The 14,435-nt window shown below is 55.6% G+C and overlaps 7 protein-coding genes across 7 annotated transcripts; 3 read left to right on the plus strand and 4 right to left on the minus strand.

Annotated features, from left to right (window-relative positions):
- Window positions 1-25: 25 nt before the first annotated feature.
- C8Q71DRAFT_734027 (DEAD-domain-containing protein) lies at window positions 26-1,862 on the plus strand. Its single transcript, XM_047922377.1, has 5 exons — window positions 26-610; window positions 659-837; window positions 892-1,032; window positions 1,085-1,225; window positions 1,275-1,862. Exons 1-5 carry the CDS (start codon window positions 125-127, stop codon window positions 1,678-1,680), a joined length of 1,353 nt encoding a protein of 450 aa, XP_047783752.1. The 5' UTR covers window positions 26-124; the 3' UTR covers window positions 1,681-1,862.
- C8Q71DRAFT_853233 (uncharacterized protein) lies at window positions 1,734-2,678 on the minus strand (the record flags this gene model as incomplete). Its single annotated transcript, XM_047926918.1, has 5 exons — window positions 1,734-1,824; window positions 1,882-1,967; window positions 2,022-2,326; window positions 2,369-2,474; window positions 2,523-2,678. The coding sequence occupies 5 exons, from the start codon at window positions 2,676-2,678 to the stop codon at window positions 1,734-1,736; spliced, it is 744 nt and encodes a 247-aa protein (XP_047783753.1).
- Window positions 2,679-2,714: 36 nt separating this feature from the next.
- C8Q71DRAFT_734032 (peptidase M24) lies at window positions 2,715-4,634 on the minus strand. Its single transcript, XM_047922378.1, has 7 exons — window positions 4,516-4,634; window positions 3,806-4,459; window positions 3,615-3,750; window positions 3,446-3,558; window positions 3,206-3,395; window positions 3,039-3,148; window positions 2,715-2,980 (listed from the first exon to the last, which is right to left on the minus strand). Exons 1-7 carry the CDS (start codon window positions 4,591-4,593, stop codon window positions 2,876-2,878), a joined length of 1,386 nt encoding a protein of 461 aa, XP_047783754.1. The 5' UTR covers window positions 4,594-4,634; the 3' UTR covers window positions 2,715-2,875.
- Window positions 4,635-5,359: 725 nt separating this feature from the next.
- Window positions 5,360-6,867, plus strand: C8Q71DRAFT_698764 (uncharacterized protein; the record flags this gene model as incomplete). Its single annotated transcript, XM_047920034.1, has 6 exons — window positions 5,360-5,508; window positions 5,632-5,805; window positions 5,848-6,137; window positions 6,200-6,297; window positions 6,358-6,681; window positions 6,712-6,867. The coding sequence occupies 6 exons, from the start codon at window positions 5,360-5,362 to the stop codon at window positions 6,865-6,867; spliced, it is 1,191 nt and encodes a 396-aa protein (XP_047783755.1).
- A 92-nt stretch (window positions 6,868-6,959) lies between these two features.
- C8Q71DRAFT_216452 (uncharacterized protein) lies at window positions 6,960-8,581 on the minus strand. The gene is made up of 8 exons (XM_047917074.1): window positions 8,224-8,581; window positions 8,017-8,172; window positions 7,876-7,954; window positions 7,708-7,816; window positions 7,632-7,651; window positions 7,509-7,579; window positions 7,412-7,452; window positions 6,960-7,355 (listed from the first exon to the last, which is right to left on the minus strand). Exons 1-8 carry the CDS (start codon window positions 8,434-8,436, stop codon window positions 7,052-7,054), a joined length of 993 nt encoding a protein of 330 aa, XP_047783756.1. The 5' UTR covers window positions 8,437-8,581; the 3' UTR covers window positions 6,960-7,051.
- A 2,054-nt stretch (window positions 8,582-10,635) lies between these two features.
- Window positions 10,636-11,475, plus strand: C8Q71DRAFT_699303 (IGPD-domain-containing protein; the record flags this gene model as incomplete). Its single annotated transcript, XM_047920061.1, has 5 exons — window positions 10,636-10,773; window positions 10,844-10,938; window positions 10,994-11,084; window positions 11,138-11,322; window positions 11,379-11,475. The coding sequence occupies 5 exons, from the start codon at window positions 10,636-10,638 to the stop codon at window positions 11,473-11,475; spliced, it is 606 nt and encodes a 201-aa protein (XP_047783757.1).
- Window positions 11,476-11,651: 176 nt separating this feature from the next.
- On the minus strand, window positions 11,652-14,389 carry C8Q71DRAFT_734040 (CDC45 family). The gene is made up of 8 exons (XM_047922379.1): window positions 14,022-14,389; window positions 13,726-13,953; window positions 13,490-13,663; window positions 13,284-13,438; window positions 12,909-13,229; window positions 12,382-12,846; window positions 11,941-12,294; window positions 11,652-11,882 (listed from the first exon to the last, which is right to left on the minus strand). Exons 1-8 carry the CDS (start codon window positions 14,289-14,291, stop codon window positions 11,744-11,746), a joined length of 2,106 nt encoding a protein of 701 aa, XP_047783758.1. The 5' UTR covers window positions 14,292-14,389; the 3' UTR covers window positions 11,652-11,743.
- Between the last annotated feature and the right edge of the window lie 46 nt (window positions 14,390-14,435).

A 14,435-nucleotide genomic window follows, 5' to 3' on the forward strand; every position in this document is an offset into this window, starting at 1 on the left:
TATCCCCTACAGCCATCTCTACCTTCCGACTGATCAAACTTTCGACGAGTGTTGCACTTCGTTCACCCAACCTTCACCTGGTGCTAACTTACTCGAGTACTTCGCTCAGACCGGCCTTGCCATCATGCCCGCCCCGGAGGAGGCCTCGACGTCCTCAGTACCCACTCCTACCTTCAAGTCTTTGGGTCTGATAGATCCTCTTCTTGAAGCCCTTGAACAACTCAACTTCAAGACCCCTACGGACATCCAAACTGAAGCTCTACCGCATGCATTGCAGGGCAGAGATATCATCGGCGTGGCCTCCACGGGCTCTGGAAAGACTGCCGCTTTTGCTCTTCCTATTCTGCAGAAGCTATGGGAGGAACCGAGGGGTCTATTCGCATGTGTCCTCGCACCGACCCGAGAGCTTGCGTACCAAATATCGCAGCAGTTCGAGGGTCTGGGCGCCGCCATGGGGGTCAGATGCGCAACAATTGTTGGAGGCATGGACATGATGTCTCAAGCAGTCGCACTCGCAAAGCGACCCCATATAGTGGTCGCTACTCCAGGACGTCTGAACGATCACCTAGAGAACACGAAGGGCTTCAGTTTGCGAGGGTTGAAGTTCTTGGTGAGCTTCTCTTGTCACTCTCCCGAACGTCCCCTTACTTGAGAACAGGTAATGGACGAGGCCGACCGACTACTTGACATGGACTTTGGCCCTATCATCGATACAATTCTGAAGGCTATCCCAAGAGAGCGCACGACCTACCTATTCTCGGCGACAATGACAACGAAGGTCCAGAAACTACAACGTGCCAGTCTGTCTAACCCTGTTCGCGTTGAAGTATCTGAAAAGTACGTCTTAGAGGTGTCCATTCTTATATGTAAACTTACCCGTAACGCATGCAGGTACTCTACTGTATCGACATTACTGCAATACTATCTCTTCATGCCATTACCTCAGAAGGACGTACACCTCATTTACCTAGCGAACTCCCTCACTCAAAATTCCATCATCATCTTTACTCGTACTGTACATGATGCCCAACGGTATGTCCGCTGTCAGTCACTTGTGGCCGCCGCTCACACTTACTTTCTGAAGGGTGTCGATCATGCTACGGACGCTCGGCTTCCCGGCCGTACCGCTGCACGGTCAACTCAGCCAAAGCTCGCGTCTGGGGGCTCTGGCCAAGTTCAAGAGTGGCGGGCGCAAGGTTCTGGTCGCGACTGATGTTGCGAGCCGGTCAGTAATAGTACCACAGCCCCTAACCCAACGCTCATATTTCCTTCAGTGGTTTGGACATCCCTCACGTTGACGTAGTCATAAACTACGACGTGCCTACACATTCCAAGGACTATATCCATCGCGTCGGTCGTACAGCTCGAGCAGGCCGCTCTGGGAAATCGATCACGCTGGTCACGCAGTACGACGTCGAGCTCATCCAACGTATCGAAGGGACATTAGGAGGCAAGCAGATGGAACTCTGGCCAATAGACGCGGAGGAGATTGCCCTGCTGCGCGAGCGCGTGGATGAGGCGGGCAGGGTAGCGATCAATGAAATGAAGGACCAGGGGATGAGGGGCGGCCACGGGAATAAGCGACGGAGGGATGGTGGTGGCCGGGACGACAGAGACAGAGATGATGATGTCGTGGAGGCGGGCATGCCGACGAAAAAGAGGAGCAAGGGTCGAAGGTGACCACATGCATGTACTTCATCTTCAAGATGGCGCATGCAGCTTCCGGGCACAGTTCAGTCCATGAACATCAGGTCGGAACGTAATAAGTACTTGGTGCCGGAGATGACTGGCGAGCCTTCGTGCAGTAGGCATTCGTGTCCATGTCTAAGTAGAGATCATATGGTGAGTGTAAGTCACAACGACAACAGGTTGAGGACGCACCGATGTAAGAGGGCTGTCCCCCTGGTCAAGGGGGCAGTGATGACTTCCGTACCCCTCTTGCCTTTCTGACCTGTATAGAAGATGGTCTATGTGGGACTGATAAGAGACATGGCCGACATTCAAAGTGCAAACAGACACACCTCGCCACCCTTCACCCCGTCCTCGATGCCAGTCAAGTACACAAGCAGCGTCCACTCCGACTTCGCGCCGGTCTGCGGATCGCGGACCGAGTCATCATAGTGGCACCCAAAGTGCTGGCCTGGAGTGTACTTGTACATCCTTATATTCGAGTTGAACGAGTGCACCACACGCGCTTCAGCGCCATCTCGCTTGAGCGAGGCCGGGTACGGGAATGGAGGGAGGTGCGGGGAGAGTAGAGAGTAGAGCTGCTCGGCCATCTCTGTGGAGGTCACAGATAGTCGGTCTACAGTCTCCTCAGCAAGTACTGTCACTATGACATGAGAAACCAACCGCGTCGTGTACTCACAGTTCACTCGTACCGCCTCGCCTCTCTTCTTCGGCGGTGTCAGCTCTAGTGATTGGCTGTCAATGAACTGCACGTAGTGTTTGCATTCTTCGGGTGCCATGAAGCCCTTATGACGCTCTCAACATCGCGGTATGCTCCTCGGAATGAGACATACGTCGACCAAGATGATCTGGTCCTCCAAGATCGCGCGAGGCTGCAGACGGCGTTTCGGCGAGATAGGCGGGAACTGAGGTCGTGTCTTCTGGGAGGTGGTCGTGTTGTCTGCATTGTTAACTGCGGCAGCTTGAGAGCGAGTCTTGCGTGGGGCCATTGGTGGTAGCAATTTGGTATGCAGATGAGTTGCAGTCACCGGAGCTTCAGCCACAGCCGCGATGTTCCTCAATACTTGCGAGCTTCCCACGCACGTTACATGGTAAATGAGAACCATCCCACACAGCATCCAATGTCGTAAATACAATACAATGACCGGCCCGTCAATCAGCTGAATGCACCTTCCAACCAAGGGTCTCAAGGATCCCAAGGACCCCTTGCCGCGCCACCGACGCCTGCAGTGAGGAAGACAGCAGTGCCGTTCTCGTGCACGTAGAAGCAGTCCTCCAACCGGATCCCGACCTGAGACAATGAGAGGTGAGTCGAAGCGCATCCTAGCGTGGGCAGCGTATTGACTAACCTGGCCTTCAATATAGACACCAGGCTCGTCCGAGAAGGTGTGTCCGGTGAGGATCACGTCCTCGGAGCCGCCGCGAAGGTAGGGCGACTCATGGGTCTCCAACCCAATACCTAGGGATACATCACGATTAAGTCAGGTCCCCAGCGCCCATGATGAGGTGGACATACCGTGTCCCAGTCTGTGTGTGAAATACTGGGCGTATCCCTGCGCTGCGAACGTGTCGCGGGCAGCTGCGTCTACCTCAGCGGTGACAGTACCATTCTGTGCTGCCGCGAGTGCATTAGCTTGTGCTGAATGCACCAGTTGCCATATTCTCAGATGAGTAGCATGGATCGTCGACTGCGGTAGAGCATACGTCTATTCAACAATTAGCTGTTGTAGTGCAAATGCGTTCCTTATGTACTTACCCTGGTCACGTCGCTGCGGTAGCCGTGCAGCCCAGCATCGCAGTCGACGAGTACGAAGTCGTGCGCACCAAGGACGCGGTCGGTCCCGCTCCCATGCGGCAAGGCGGCATTCTCTGGGTGCGCACGTTGTTCATGAGTGATGATGTACGATATGGCTGAAAGTACTCACCGCCAAACAAGGTAAGGCAGCCACCATTGCTGAGTCCTGCGGCGCTTAGAGCCGCAGACATAAGGTGACTGACCTCCGACTCCCGTACGCCTATCTTGACATTCTCCCTCACAGCACGGATTGCCAAGACGGTGGCCTTGGGTAACATTGAGCTCTGACGGGTAGAGCCGATAATTGTGAAGGGGACTCACCTCGTTCACGCACTTCAAAATCTCGAGCTCCTCTGCGCTCTTCCTCTCCCGTAGTCTTCGGATCTCCACAGGCGCTGTGAGGACATTCGATCGGGCAGCGGCCTTCTGCAACCCGTCCAGGACGAAACTGCGTAGCATTCCATCCACATAGATTGTGCCTTCCTTCAGCTGCGGCACAGCGGAGACTGCGACTTCGTATGGGTTGACCTCTTCGGGCCAAGAGGGATAGGTAATCTCGCCGTTACTAGGGATTGAGAGAAGCTTCGCGCGCGTCGATTCGAATGCAGGTGTCAGGATAGAGATCTGAGCGTGGACCTGCTCGTTCGAGTCGAGTTTCGGTGAGACGATAAGGAGCAGAGGTCGTTCTGAGAGATGCCAGTGCGACGCAGAGAGGTTGGCAAAGTACGCAGCACTTGCTCCTGGCTCAGCAATGTATGCCGAAGCATTCAGTTCATGCAGTGTTTGGGCGAGTGCCTGCTGACGATGCACGAACGAACTGGTAGGTATGGGAGAGATATGGGCGCAGCGCTCAGCAAGGTGCGAGAAGTCTGGTTCGGGTGCATACGAGCTGTATAGACTCGAGATACTCTTCGGTGCACCAGCAAGGTGATAGATGAGGATGACGACTTGAACGATGATGCAAGCTATTATCAGCTGAAGGTGGACCCGGGTTAGTAAAGAGCGGTTGATCGTCAAGTATGGCCACTCACCCTCGTTGACCTGTATGTATGCTTCCGCACACGGCTATCTGTGGGCACAGAGAAGGGCGGCAGCTCCTTCGTATCCATGGTCGGGAGAGGCAGAGGATATGTCGGCGGTGCGAGCCAGAGTCGTTGCCCGACTCCGAGGACTCGCAGTCGTCGATGTCAGACTTGCCATAAAGAGATGCGCACGTGATCGTGACTGCGATCGCGTCTGGCATGGCGCTCGACGCTCGTCCGCCCGCGACCGCGTCGAGCTGGTGCAATGCTATACGCTCCCTCTCAGCGGCCACTTCCTGCTTCCACAAACAAGCCCGACGCGCTAAATCATTTCTGCCGTCCATTTGTCTAGTACTATATGGTCATGGACACCGAGATCCTGCTCGCGATGCTGGCCAGTCTCCTCGGGCCCTCTGTGCCCGACCAAGCCATGTTACTGGACGCGCTTACCGAGTGTGACGGTGACGTGGACAAGGCATTCCAACTACTCAAAGAGAGGGTAGGAAGCAGGACCTCATCCATACCTGGAAGGAAGCGGAAGCGAACGGCGGGGCTAGACGAATGGCTTGGAGGGTCGCCTTCCAAACCCCGTTCTAGCGGCACCTCCAGCAGCTCCGAGCCACGGACAATAGGACATACCAACACAACCAGGCGCTCCAGTGACTCTGTAATATCCTCTTCATTCTCTTCGAAAAGACCTCTAGACAGTCGTGGTTCTCCTGGACCTTCGCTCACCCGGTTATCCTCGCCGACTAATAAGGGCCCTGAGACTGTCATTGAGACAGATGGCTCGCCATCACATCCTGGACCTGAGTCTCCGCTGAAGAGAAGGAACGTCACGAATGATGAATTCATGACTCTACTGCGTCCCCCGAACTCCAAAGAGGCTCCCAAGAAGTCAGCCCAGCTTCCTCCGCTTACGTTGGGAACGCCTATCCTTGTGGAGGAGCATACACCATGTACATATCACCCATCCATCTTGCCCCCGGAGCTTGCGTGCAGGTATGTTCCGGTTTACCTTCCCGTCTCGGGCCACTGTCAAGATAGACTAGAGGTGTTCGATCTATAGTTGGCCTCCCGTGACGGGCTCTGAAGTGTACCTACTAACCATATATATATCCATAGGCTCTTCTACACCATGCTCTCTATGAGTGATGGCTGGCAGCGCAACAAATGGTGGCTCTTCGATCGTGTAGTCGAGAGTCCACATCGAACGTCCTTCTTCGTGAGGCGGCCAGAACAAGCTTCCGCAGAGAAGGGTTCCCTTGACATGCAGGAGGCCGCCCAATACTGGTATGCGTCATGCCACTCGCCGGTTTAGCCGCTCTGAATGATAGTTAGGTATAACGGGCGCACGACGGGACCACCTGATCCGTTCCCCCCGGCACTGGAGGAAGCATGTCAGATCATCGAGAGGGTCGTCAACGCGGAGATGCACAAACGCCAGCGTTACCCTCTCGAATGGGCTGGCGAGGTCGATCACGACGAGAATGGAACGGCTGACCACGTCCTATGGCGAGCGAACGTCGCGGCATCCAACTGCTACGAGGGTGCCAAGGAGAGCGTGGGGCCGCACTCAGACCAACTGACGTACCTCGGTCCATATCCGACTATCGCTAGTCTGAGCTTAGGTATGTAGGCAACAACTTCGTCCATTGTCGTCAGGGTGGCTCGAGACTAACTGCGTGACAAGGGACGAGCAGGATGTTCCGACTACGTGAGGTCATACCTACTGGCGAGAAAGATGAGCGAAGTGCCCGTACCTTCAATGTTCCCCTCACCCATAATTCTGTGCGGATTTATTAATCTGGTCTCTGTCCACCCAATGCTCACTATGTAATGTCACTTTAGCTGATGATCATGCACTCATCCACTCAAGAGCGCTACAAGCATTCCATCCCACCGCAGAGTAGCCTTGACCTCTTCTATCCGCCTTTCCCTCCCCCTCCTGAACTGCGCAATGACGTGGACAAGCTGCCCGGCTTTCGTTCCTCGGCAAGGGGCGACGCGTCCAACGCGCGGATCAACGTCACCTTTCGTTTCTACCGCCCAGACTTCCGTGCCCAGACGACCCCGCGCTGCAAGTGCGGGGTGCCGTGCATCCTGCGTCCGGATATGAAGAACCGTTACACCGCGCCGTTGCCAGGGAAACACGACTCCTCGGGGACCGGTGATGTTGCCAACTGTAACACAGGCACAGATCAGGCCGAAGCTGGTTCGGGCGGTGCCCGCAGGGACATGGTCGCCAAGTATTGGTGGACCTGTTACGCCGGCGCGCAGAACGATGGGAAGGGCTGTGGTCTGTGGAGGGTTATGGATGTGAAGGCCGAGGGAAGAGGGCCGTTTGTCGGTCCGCTGTAGATGGCCTGCGGGACGTGACGATCTGCGCGCGCCGCAGAAGCTCACCGGTACGCAAACTACGCAAATTACGCGCTGGGATTACAGGTCCGCCGCACGAAGTCGTGCTGTGTAACATACATACAGTAAGGTTCTACAAGAAGCCCTCCACCCCAACAAGTGCCGGTATAACGCGAGACACGACCGCTCAGACGCTGTAGTCGTTCGTCCGTATCTTGACAGGCTGCCCCATGTCGTCCTCCTTGTGCACGACCTGAGAAATGTCGACCGCCACGGGACGCATGGCGAATGACTGCTCCGCAGCGCGTCTCGATGCAATCCCGGCTGAGGAGATCTGCGAGGACTGGTGTGCGCGCTGGCCCCACCCGAGGCCGACGCGGACATTGATCATCGTGAAGGCGATCCCGGCAATGGGGCAGAGCGTGTCGATCGCGGTGAACTGTATGTTATTGTTGACTTGGTAGGCGACGAAGAAGAAGACGGCGTATGAGCTACGGGGGAATGGTCATGCTTGACTCGAAAGCGGAGAGAATGCTGGACGACGTACGTGTACAGAGCAGCACTCTCAACTATCATGGCGAGTACACGCTATACCGGAAGCTCGTTACAGGCCATGCATGTACATTGTTCTCAGAGGTGCTTACCTGAAGGTTCCCACCGCCATACGATTTGCCGCCTGGTGAGCGTACATGCCATACCTTCCAAGCAATCCCAACTGCACTAACAATGAGTCTCGAATCCTACAGGATGAGAAGCGGATATCTTACATGTGCTGTAGACGTTGGTACTGGATAGTGGGACCGATCAGATCAGGATTAACTGCGTGTGCGAGCCGGTACTCACACGAACGTGCACGCGTAGTCTGCTGAGATCCAGCGGTTGACCTCTGTTACGAACACCGAGCTGGTGGCATTGAGCTGGGAGAGCTGGTATATTACACCTGGACCCGCGACTGAGGTGCCGGGCACGTTTAATCAGCTTCGTGCTCGGAAAGGTGTCCGGACAACTCACTTGACAAACCAAGTACGGTGAGGGAGGGTATTATAATGACGTAATAATTATAGCCCCAGACCGTCCATAACCGATAGACCTGCAACGACGCATGCGCGATGTGAGTGTACGGGGTCCACTATGACGTGCTGTTCTACTGACCAGTAGGATGTCAGATATGATGAGCGTTGTAACGACAAACGCAGTCTTGATTATCTCTGTGGTGAGGGCGAGATCCGCGTAGTATAGCAATGCCGCTTGCCCCTGCTCGAAATTCACGAAGGCGTCGAAGAGGCGAACGACGGTCATGACCCAGTGCTTTATAGACCCGTTAGACGCCTCGCTGCAAATTGTAGGCGTGATACTCACAGCGCTGACGGTGAGGGTGATAGCTATGGTCCCGAACATCACCGGGGTGAAGAGGGACGAGCATCCGGACCTTCCATGGCTCGACTGCTGGCTCAATGCGCGGTTGATGAGAATGTAGAACGAGGTCGAGGTCAAGGTGAGGAAGATGCCATAGAGCAAGCTCTCCAGAGCTACGGTGACCAGGTTGACGCTGATGATGGACGGTTGCGTCATGGTTTTGTGCGCTGCTTGGATCGCGCGGACGAGGGCTTGAGACCCGGGTGGGCAAGGAACGTGTCGACCGTCGGGCGAGGTGGATCCTGTCCAGAGGCGTTCGCGGGGACACGCAGTGTCAGTTAAAAGAGTGGAAGGTTTGCGCTGAAGCTGCGCCGAGAACGTATCTGCTAGGCCAGTCTCTGACGCCGTGGAGAAGCTGATACGATTTTAGCCCCCCGTCGTCCAGCCACGTTCGGGGCATCTGCTCAGGCACGGAAGGGCGGAGCGGTACCTCGGTGTAACCATCGATGCTAAGCAAGACTGGGGTTGGGCGTTGTTCGTGCTTCTTCATGCTTAGGAAGAATGATCTGCCTGCGATCGCAGCCGTGCTCTGTGTGCACAAGATCCGCGGGGTAAACTACCCCATTATAGTTACCGACCAGCAGCATTGAATGCATTTCATTTCAATGGCACGCATCGACCGTGGTCTATTTCAAAGGCATACATCGGCCATTGGTCTATTCCAATGGCATGCATCAACATATAGTCTATCCGCAATGACATGCATCGATCAGAGGTTTCTTTCGACGAGTTACATCCGCCAATGGTCTGAATTACGCACCTATTCTTATGGCACCTAGCGACGTGCCGAGGCCGCGTTCTGACCTCTCGGCGAAGGCAAAGAGTTCGCCGGCGAAGCTGAGCGGAATGTCGTTCATGTGGACAGCCGCCCGTATGTACCTGTCCGCGATGCTCGGCGTATAGGGGGATAAAGGCTCCGTTCGATATGCTGCAGGATGACGGTGGCAACTGGTTTTCAGCAAATCCTGCCACGCCGTTCTGTGCTCACAACGCCGAGAGGTCACACAACATGAACGCGTGCACAGCTCACGATGCGGGGGCTCTGGATGCACCTTGGATGCACCCCGAGATTGCTGCACAAAGACGGACAAGACCGAGTGAACCATCTCCCGTTCGCGATCTGTCAATGCAGTCACTGGCTCCGATCGCGATCGCAGATTGGCTGCGGCGCGTAGTTAGGCTGGTTTATTGCCGTTGCCACGAAGGTCGATCCGGACGGCATGTCTTTGCGGGATCGCACCCGACCTGATAAATACCCAGTAAGTACCACTGAGCATCAAATTGAAGGACGCCGACGTACTGCATCGTACGTCCAATCAGCGTAAGTTCGCGGGGGCTCGAGATGAGTAGCATGAATTTGTGCGATTCCCCGCGTTCGCGCATTGGCAGCGCTCGTCGATGGTACATGATGTCACCCGACCCAGTCTGTCCCGAGAGCCCCTATCCGAGAACCCTCCGGCACATGCGACGAGGTTTGCTTGGTATCATCCATGTGGGTTTGCATCCCGCCTCACAACAGCTCACAACAGTAGTGACTCACATGGCAACAGCACCCCTTCCACGTCTTGCCGCCCATCGACGTGCTCAGCTGGTCTAGACTATGACGAACGTCGATCTGAGCCGTAAAACCAGCGGATCTGAAATTGACTGACAGACACACCGGTCGCATATGACACTCGGTGCCGCAGAAACGAGGATGCTAGTATCAGATATCAAGCTATTACAGACTCACTGTCGTCATGCGAGCCTGGCCTACGACGGTATTAGCAACAAGGGACTGCTTCGCTTCGCTCCGCCTGGCCGGTAGGAGTATTAAGTACTCTGCTCACAGGTTGCTTGTACGAGTATGAGAAAACGGTGACACAGGTTGCAGTAGTCAATCTTTGCATACACACAGGGGCGACAAACAGTTGCCCAGGCCGGTGATGCAGAGAGGTTCTTAGCAATTTGAAGGTCAGCAGCTGAAGCGAATTATGAGGCTGACCGTCACGAACCTGAAACGGGTGGTAACCAAGCGTCGAATGTCAAACATATCTGGAACGGCGCAGACGCCTGATGCGCATGTGTGAGATGCCAAACAGACGTCAACGTATTCACCGGATATGCGTACAATAGTAGTGATGGCGAGCACGACCTGCGGCCGAGGCCCAAGTGGTTTGGTCGGGATGAACTTGCGCCGCCGTTGTGGCTCTCCCATGGCCGGGCCGTGCAATGCCGACTGGCCATCATAGTTGCCCAAAAGCGGTAACTAGGAACACAGCCGGCGTGGATTGACTCAGCGCTTCAGGAAGACTGGCAAGCTCTGCACTCCGAGTCTCTAGCTGGTACATAGTTTAGACAAACTGCTCTAGAAAAATGGCCGCAAGAACCGCGAAGCTGGAGAGGAAGACGAACGAGACACAGATCGAGGTCTTCATCAACCTCGACTGTCAGCCAGGCTCCGGCAATGCGCAAGAGATCCAAATCTCGACCGGGATTGGGTTCCTGGACCATGTACGTCCTGCGCTCTGCCGTTTCGTCGGCACAGGTGCTTCAGTCGTTCTGATGCTGGCGCGCTATGTAGATGTACCATGCCCTTGCGAAGCATTCTGGCATGTCCCTGACGATGTCATGCAAGGGCGACCTCTGGATAGACGATCACCACACTGCAGATATGTAGTCCCCCACGGTGTCTGTGCAGCGCAACTTAACGTCGTTCGCCTGCACAGGACAGCGCGATCGCTCTGGGCACCGCATTCAAGCAGGCCTTGGGTGAAGTGCGCGGCATCCGCAGATATGGCACAGGGTTCGCCCCGCTCGACGAAGTGATTGTCTTGGCCTTGTTCTCTCTCGTTTTAATTCTGACCGGGGCTTTCAGGCACTCTCACGCGCGGTCATCGACATCTGCTCGAGACCGTACTGCTTCACTGACCTTGGCCTAAAGCGGGAGAAAATTGGCGACCTTTCCACCGAGATGTTCCCACACATCTTCTACTCGTTTTCAATAGCAGCCGGCGTCACCCTTCACGTTGATGTCCTGCGCGGGGACAACGATCACCACCGGTGGGTCCCTCAGCAGTACCATGCGCTGTTAGCATCCGCCTGACTAGTCTGTGCAGGGCCGAGTCCGCCTTCAAGGCGTTGGCACTGGCTATCCGCCAAGCAATCGAGAGGACCGGCGGCAGCGATGTCCCCAGCACGAAAGGCGTCCTCTAACTGTGTTGCTCACCGCGGTTTCGGAAAAAGTTGGAGCGAGTCAAATGTCGGAAGTGTATTCTCTGTAGGGGCGGAGCAGACATCTTGTTTTAGAATGTACTGAGTTGGGAAGTTGCACACGCTCTATATATTGCTAGGTTAGAAAGCAATGAATATGCATGAAGCCAAGAAACACACGAGTGCACATTATAACCACGGACTACTCAATACATACGGCTCAGGCATGGCCAACATCTGGGCAATCGACGTCGCTATCCTCGCAGTGGCATCAATGCCGCTCGCACAACGTCTCGAGGAAGACCTTGAGGTCGTCCTTCTGAATCTCCAGAACGCTCGTGTCAAACGAACCGTGACGCGTCCGCGCATTACACCGTTCCCTTGCGTCCAGGAAGGCGAGACCAAACTCACTAGACAGCATGTCACCGTCAGCCATCGTCATGCCGCTGCAGTGCCAGTGATACATACTTCTTCCGGACGTCACCAAAATCCAGGGCACCCATGACACCCACGACAATGTACGTTCCTTCCTTCTCATTCATGCACGCAAGCACCAATGGCAGGCTCTTCCGTTTGCTCCGCGAGAATGCCACCTGGGTGCCCTGCAGGCGATCGCGAAGCGCCTCGACGAGCCAGAGCGCAAGGCGGGAGAGCACACCGGGGTGTGCGAAGAGGGCAAGATCCGGACCTTGTGAGAGGACGACGACACGGTGCCCACGCAGTGTGCGGATGTCGTGCTTGTCGATGATGGATGAACCCTGGCGCATAATCGCGCGGTGGAGCGCCATGGAGAGAGGAAGTGCCTCCCGTAGCCGAACGATACTAGAACACGCATTAGCTATGAACAACACCGCCTCTCTATGACAGAATGGAAAAGAGGCATAGACAGATGCGAAACGAGATGCTTACTCGTTCAGCGCATCGAACGCAGTCCAGAAGTTCTTCACCCACCACTGCAGCTCTGCGCCATCCCCGTCTTCTTTCCCGTCGATGGTCGCGAGCGCGTTCGATGTCTTCACGACGCTCGCAGCGCCGCCCGGCGGGATGTTCTCCCGCTCCTCGTCTCTTCGCCTACCTTGCCTCCCGCCGTTCCACACGTGGCCTCCGCCGAACCACTCACCGCCATTACGCGCACCTTCTACCTCGATCTCCATCCGCACGCCGCCGGCTACATCGAGCAGCGCGGAGACTGCCTCCACAGCGTCGGCGGCGGAGAGAGGCAGTGACCTGTAGCCGTAGCAGCGCGTGAAGGAGGGATATGAGAGCTCGACGAGGCCGTATTCCGGGGCGATCTGGTCGAGCTTGTGGCGCAAGGAGAGCTTCAGGTCTTTTGCCATGTGGGAGTACGGCTGCTGTGTCTCTGGTATTGAGAAACTGCCCGTCGGAACGCATCAGCAAAGTGCCTGGGAACACGCAAGCCGGTGCTCGACACTTACCCCATCTTCGCGAGCAATCCCGTCAGTCGCTTCTTCCCCCGCTCCTTCCAAATGCCGAGTTTACTAGCTACATAATAAGAATGATACATCGCATCGTATAGATTCCAGTGGCGGAACATCGTGAATCGTAGCTCGTCTGAGGCATATACGGACGTATCGTCGGGGTTTTGCGGCTTGAAGTCGTAGTCCGCGGCGGCAGATGCAGGTGGAGGGGGATTGAGACGTGCGACTTCGTCGTAATAGATCGAATGGTATTTGTCGTAGTCATCTCGCGATATTCGGGAGGTCGAGTAGTCGTATGTAAGGCCCAGTATTGCTAGCCTGGTGATGCGGGCTGTGAGATAGCATGATGGGATCGACACTAAGGAGACGCACCATAGGAGGTCGTTGTCGACGCGCTCTAGCACAGTGGCCAATATATATATCGTACCGGAGGCGCTTTGGCCATGCCACGTCCCGGACATATAATGCTTCCCTATCCGGGCTGAGTACTCCGCTCGAAGTTCTCTTGACATACGAGCCGAGCGGCGCTGTAAGTCAGTGTAAGCGTGCGCTCACCCATATATCGACCGCACACTCGCCTCAAGCCTGCGTCGCTTTCTGGAAGAATCACCTTCGCCTAGTGATCTTCGTTTGCGCCCAGAGGGACTCCCGCCTTCGTATGCCTCCTCATCCTCATCCTCTTCTGGCGACTCCTCGTCTTCTTCCGAGCCAAAGTCTGACTCGTCCTCGTCAGAGTCGGGCTCCGGTTCATACTGATATCATCCACAGTCATTGAGCCTTCTTTGGTCCGGATGAGACCGCGGTCGAGACTTACAGTGAGGGCCTCCCATGCTTTCCTCTCCTCCTGCAGATGCTCTGCTCCGCCGTCGTCCCAGACGATGATCCGCTCACCATTTTCTCCGCCCCCAAATAAATTCGGCAAGTTTTGAGGTCTTGATGAGTCGATGACATGCACTGTCAACCGTGGATCGAAGTCGCCGAACCAGTCTGGGGAGGGCAGCTCGAGGATGGAACCCATGTTAAGGAGGATCAAGGTGTGTAGCTGGAAGAACACAATCAGGGTCGTGCTTCTTACTGATCCGTTTGACGTCTGAAAGTGTAAAAACTTACGTCGGAATAGGTGGCAAGCTCGTCTTTCATATGCTCAAGCTCGGCATGCCCAGAGACAGGGATGATTCGGTACATGACGTCGTCCTGCTTGAAGAGCTCAGCCAGCATCTGAGCTGCACAAAGCGCGTCGACATCGGGAGCGACGAGGATGATGACGGACGATGCGGAGGTGGTGGGGGAGCGACGATGGGTGGCAAGGATCCTCGCGTAGGTCTCGCCATAGGAAGGACGCGTCTCTGACGCAAGATGTGGTGGGGGCAAATAGACCATTGAGTGTGTCGAGTACTCGTCACTGCGGGTTGACGCAGGGTGTAGGGCGCAGAATATGCGATGCCAGCAGTCGCCCCCAAGGTCGGGCCGGCGAGGTGGAAGGAGTTCGTGAGTTCGTTAAACGCGCCACGGTCAACGCGACAA

The sequence above is a fragment of the Rhodofomes roseus genome (genome assembly GCF_022264815.1).
Source record: "Rhodofomes roseus strain CIRM-BRFM 1785 chromosome Unknown C8Q71scaffold_2, whole genome shotgun sequence".
Taxonomy (NCBI): Eukaryota; Fungi; Basidiomycota; class Agaricomycetes; order Polyporales; family Fomitopsidaceae; genus Rhodofomes; species Rhodofomes roseus.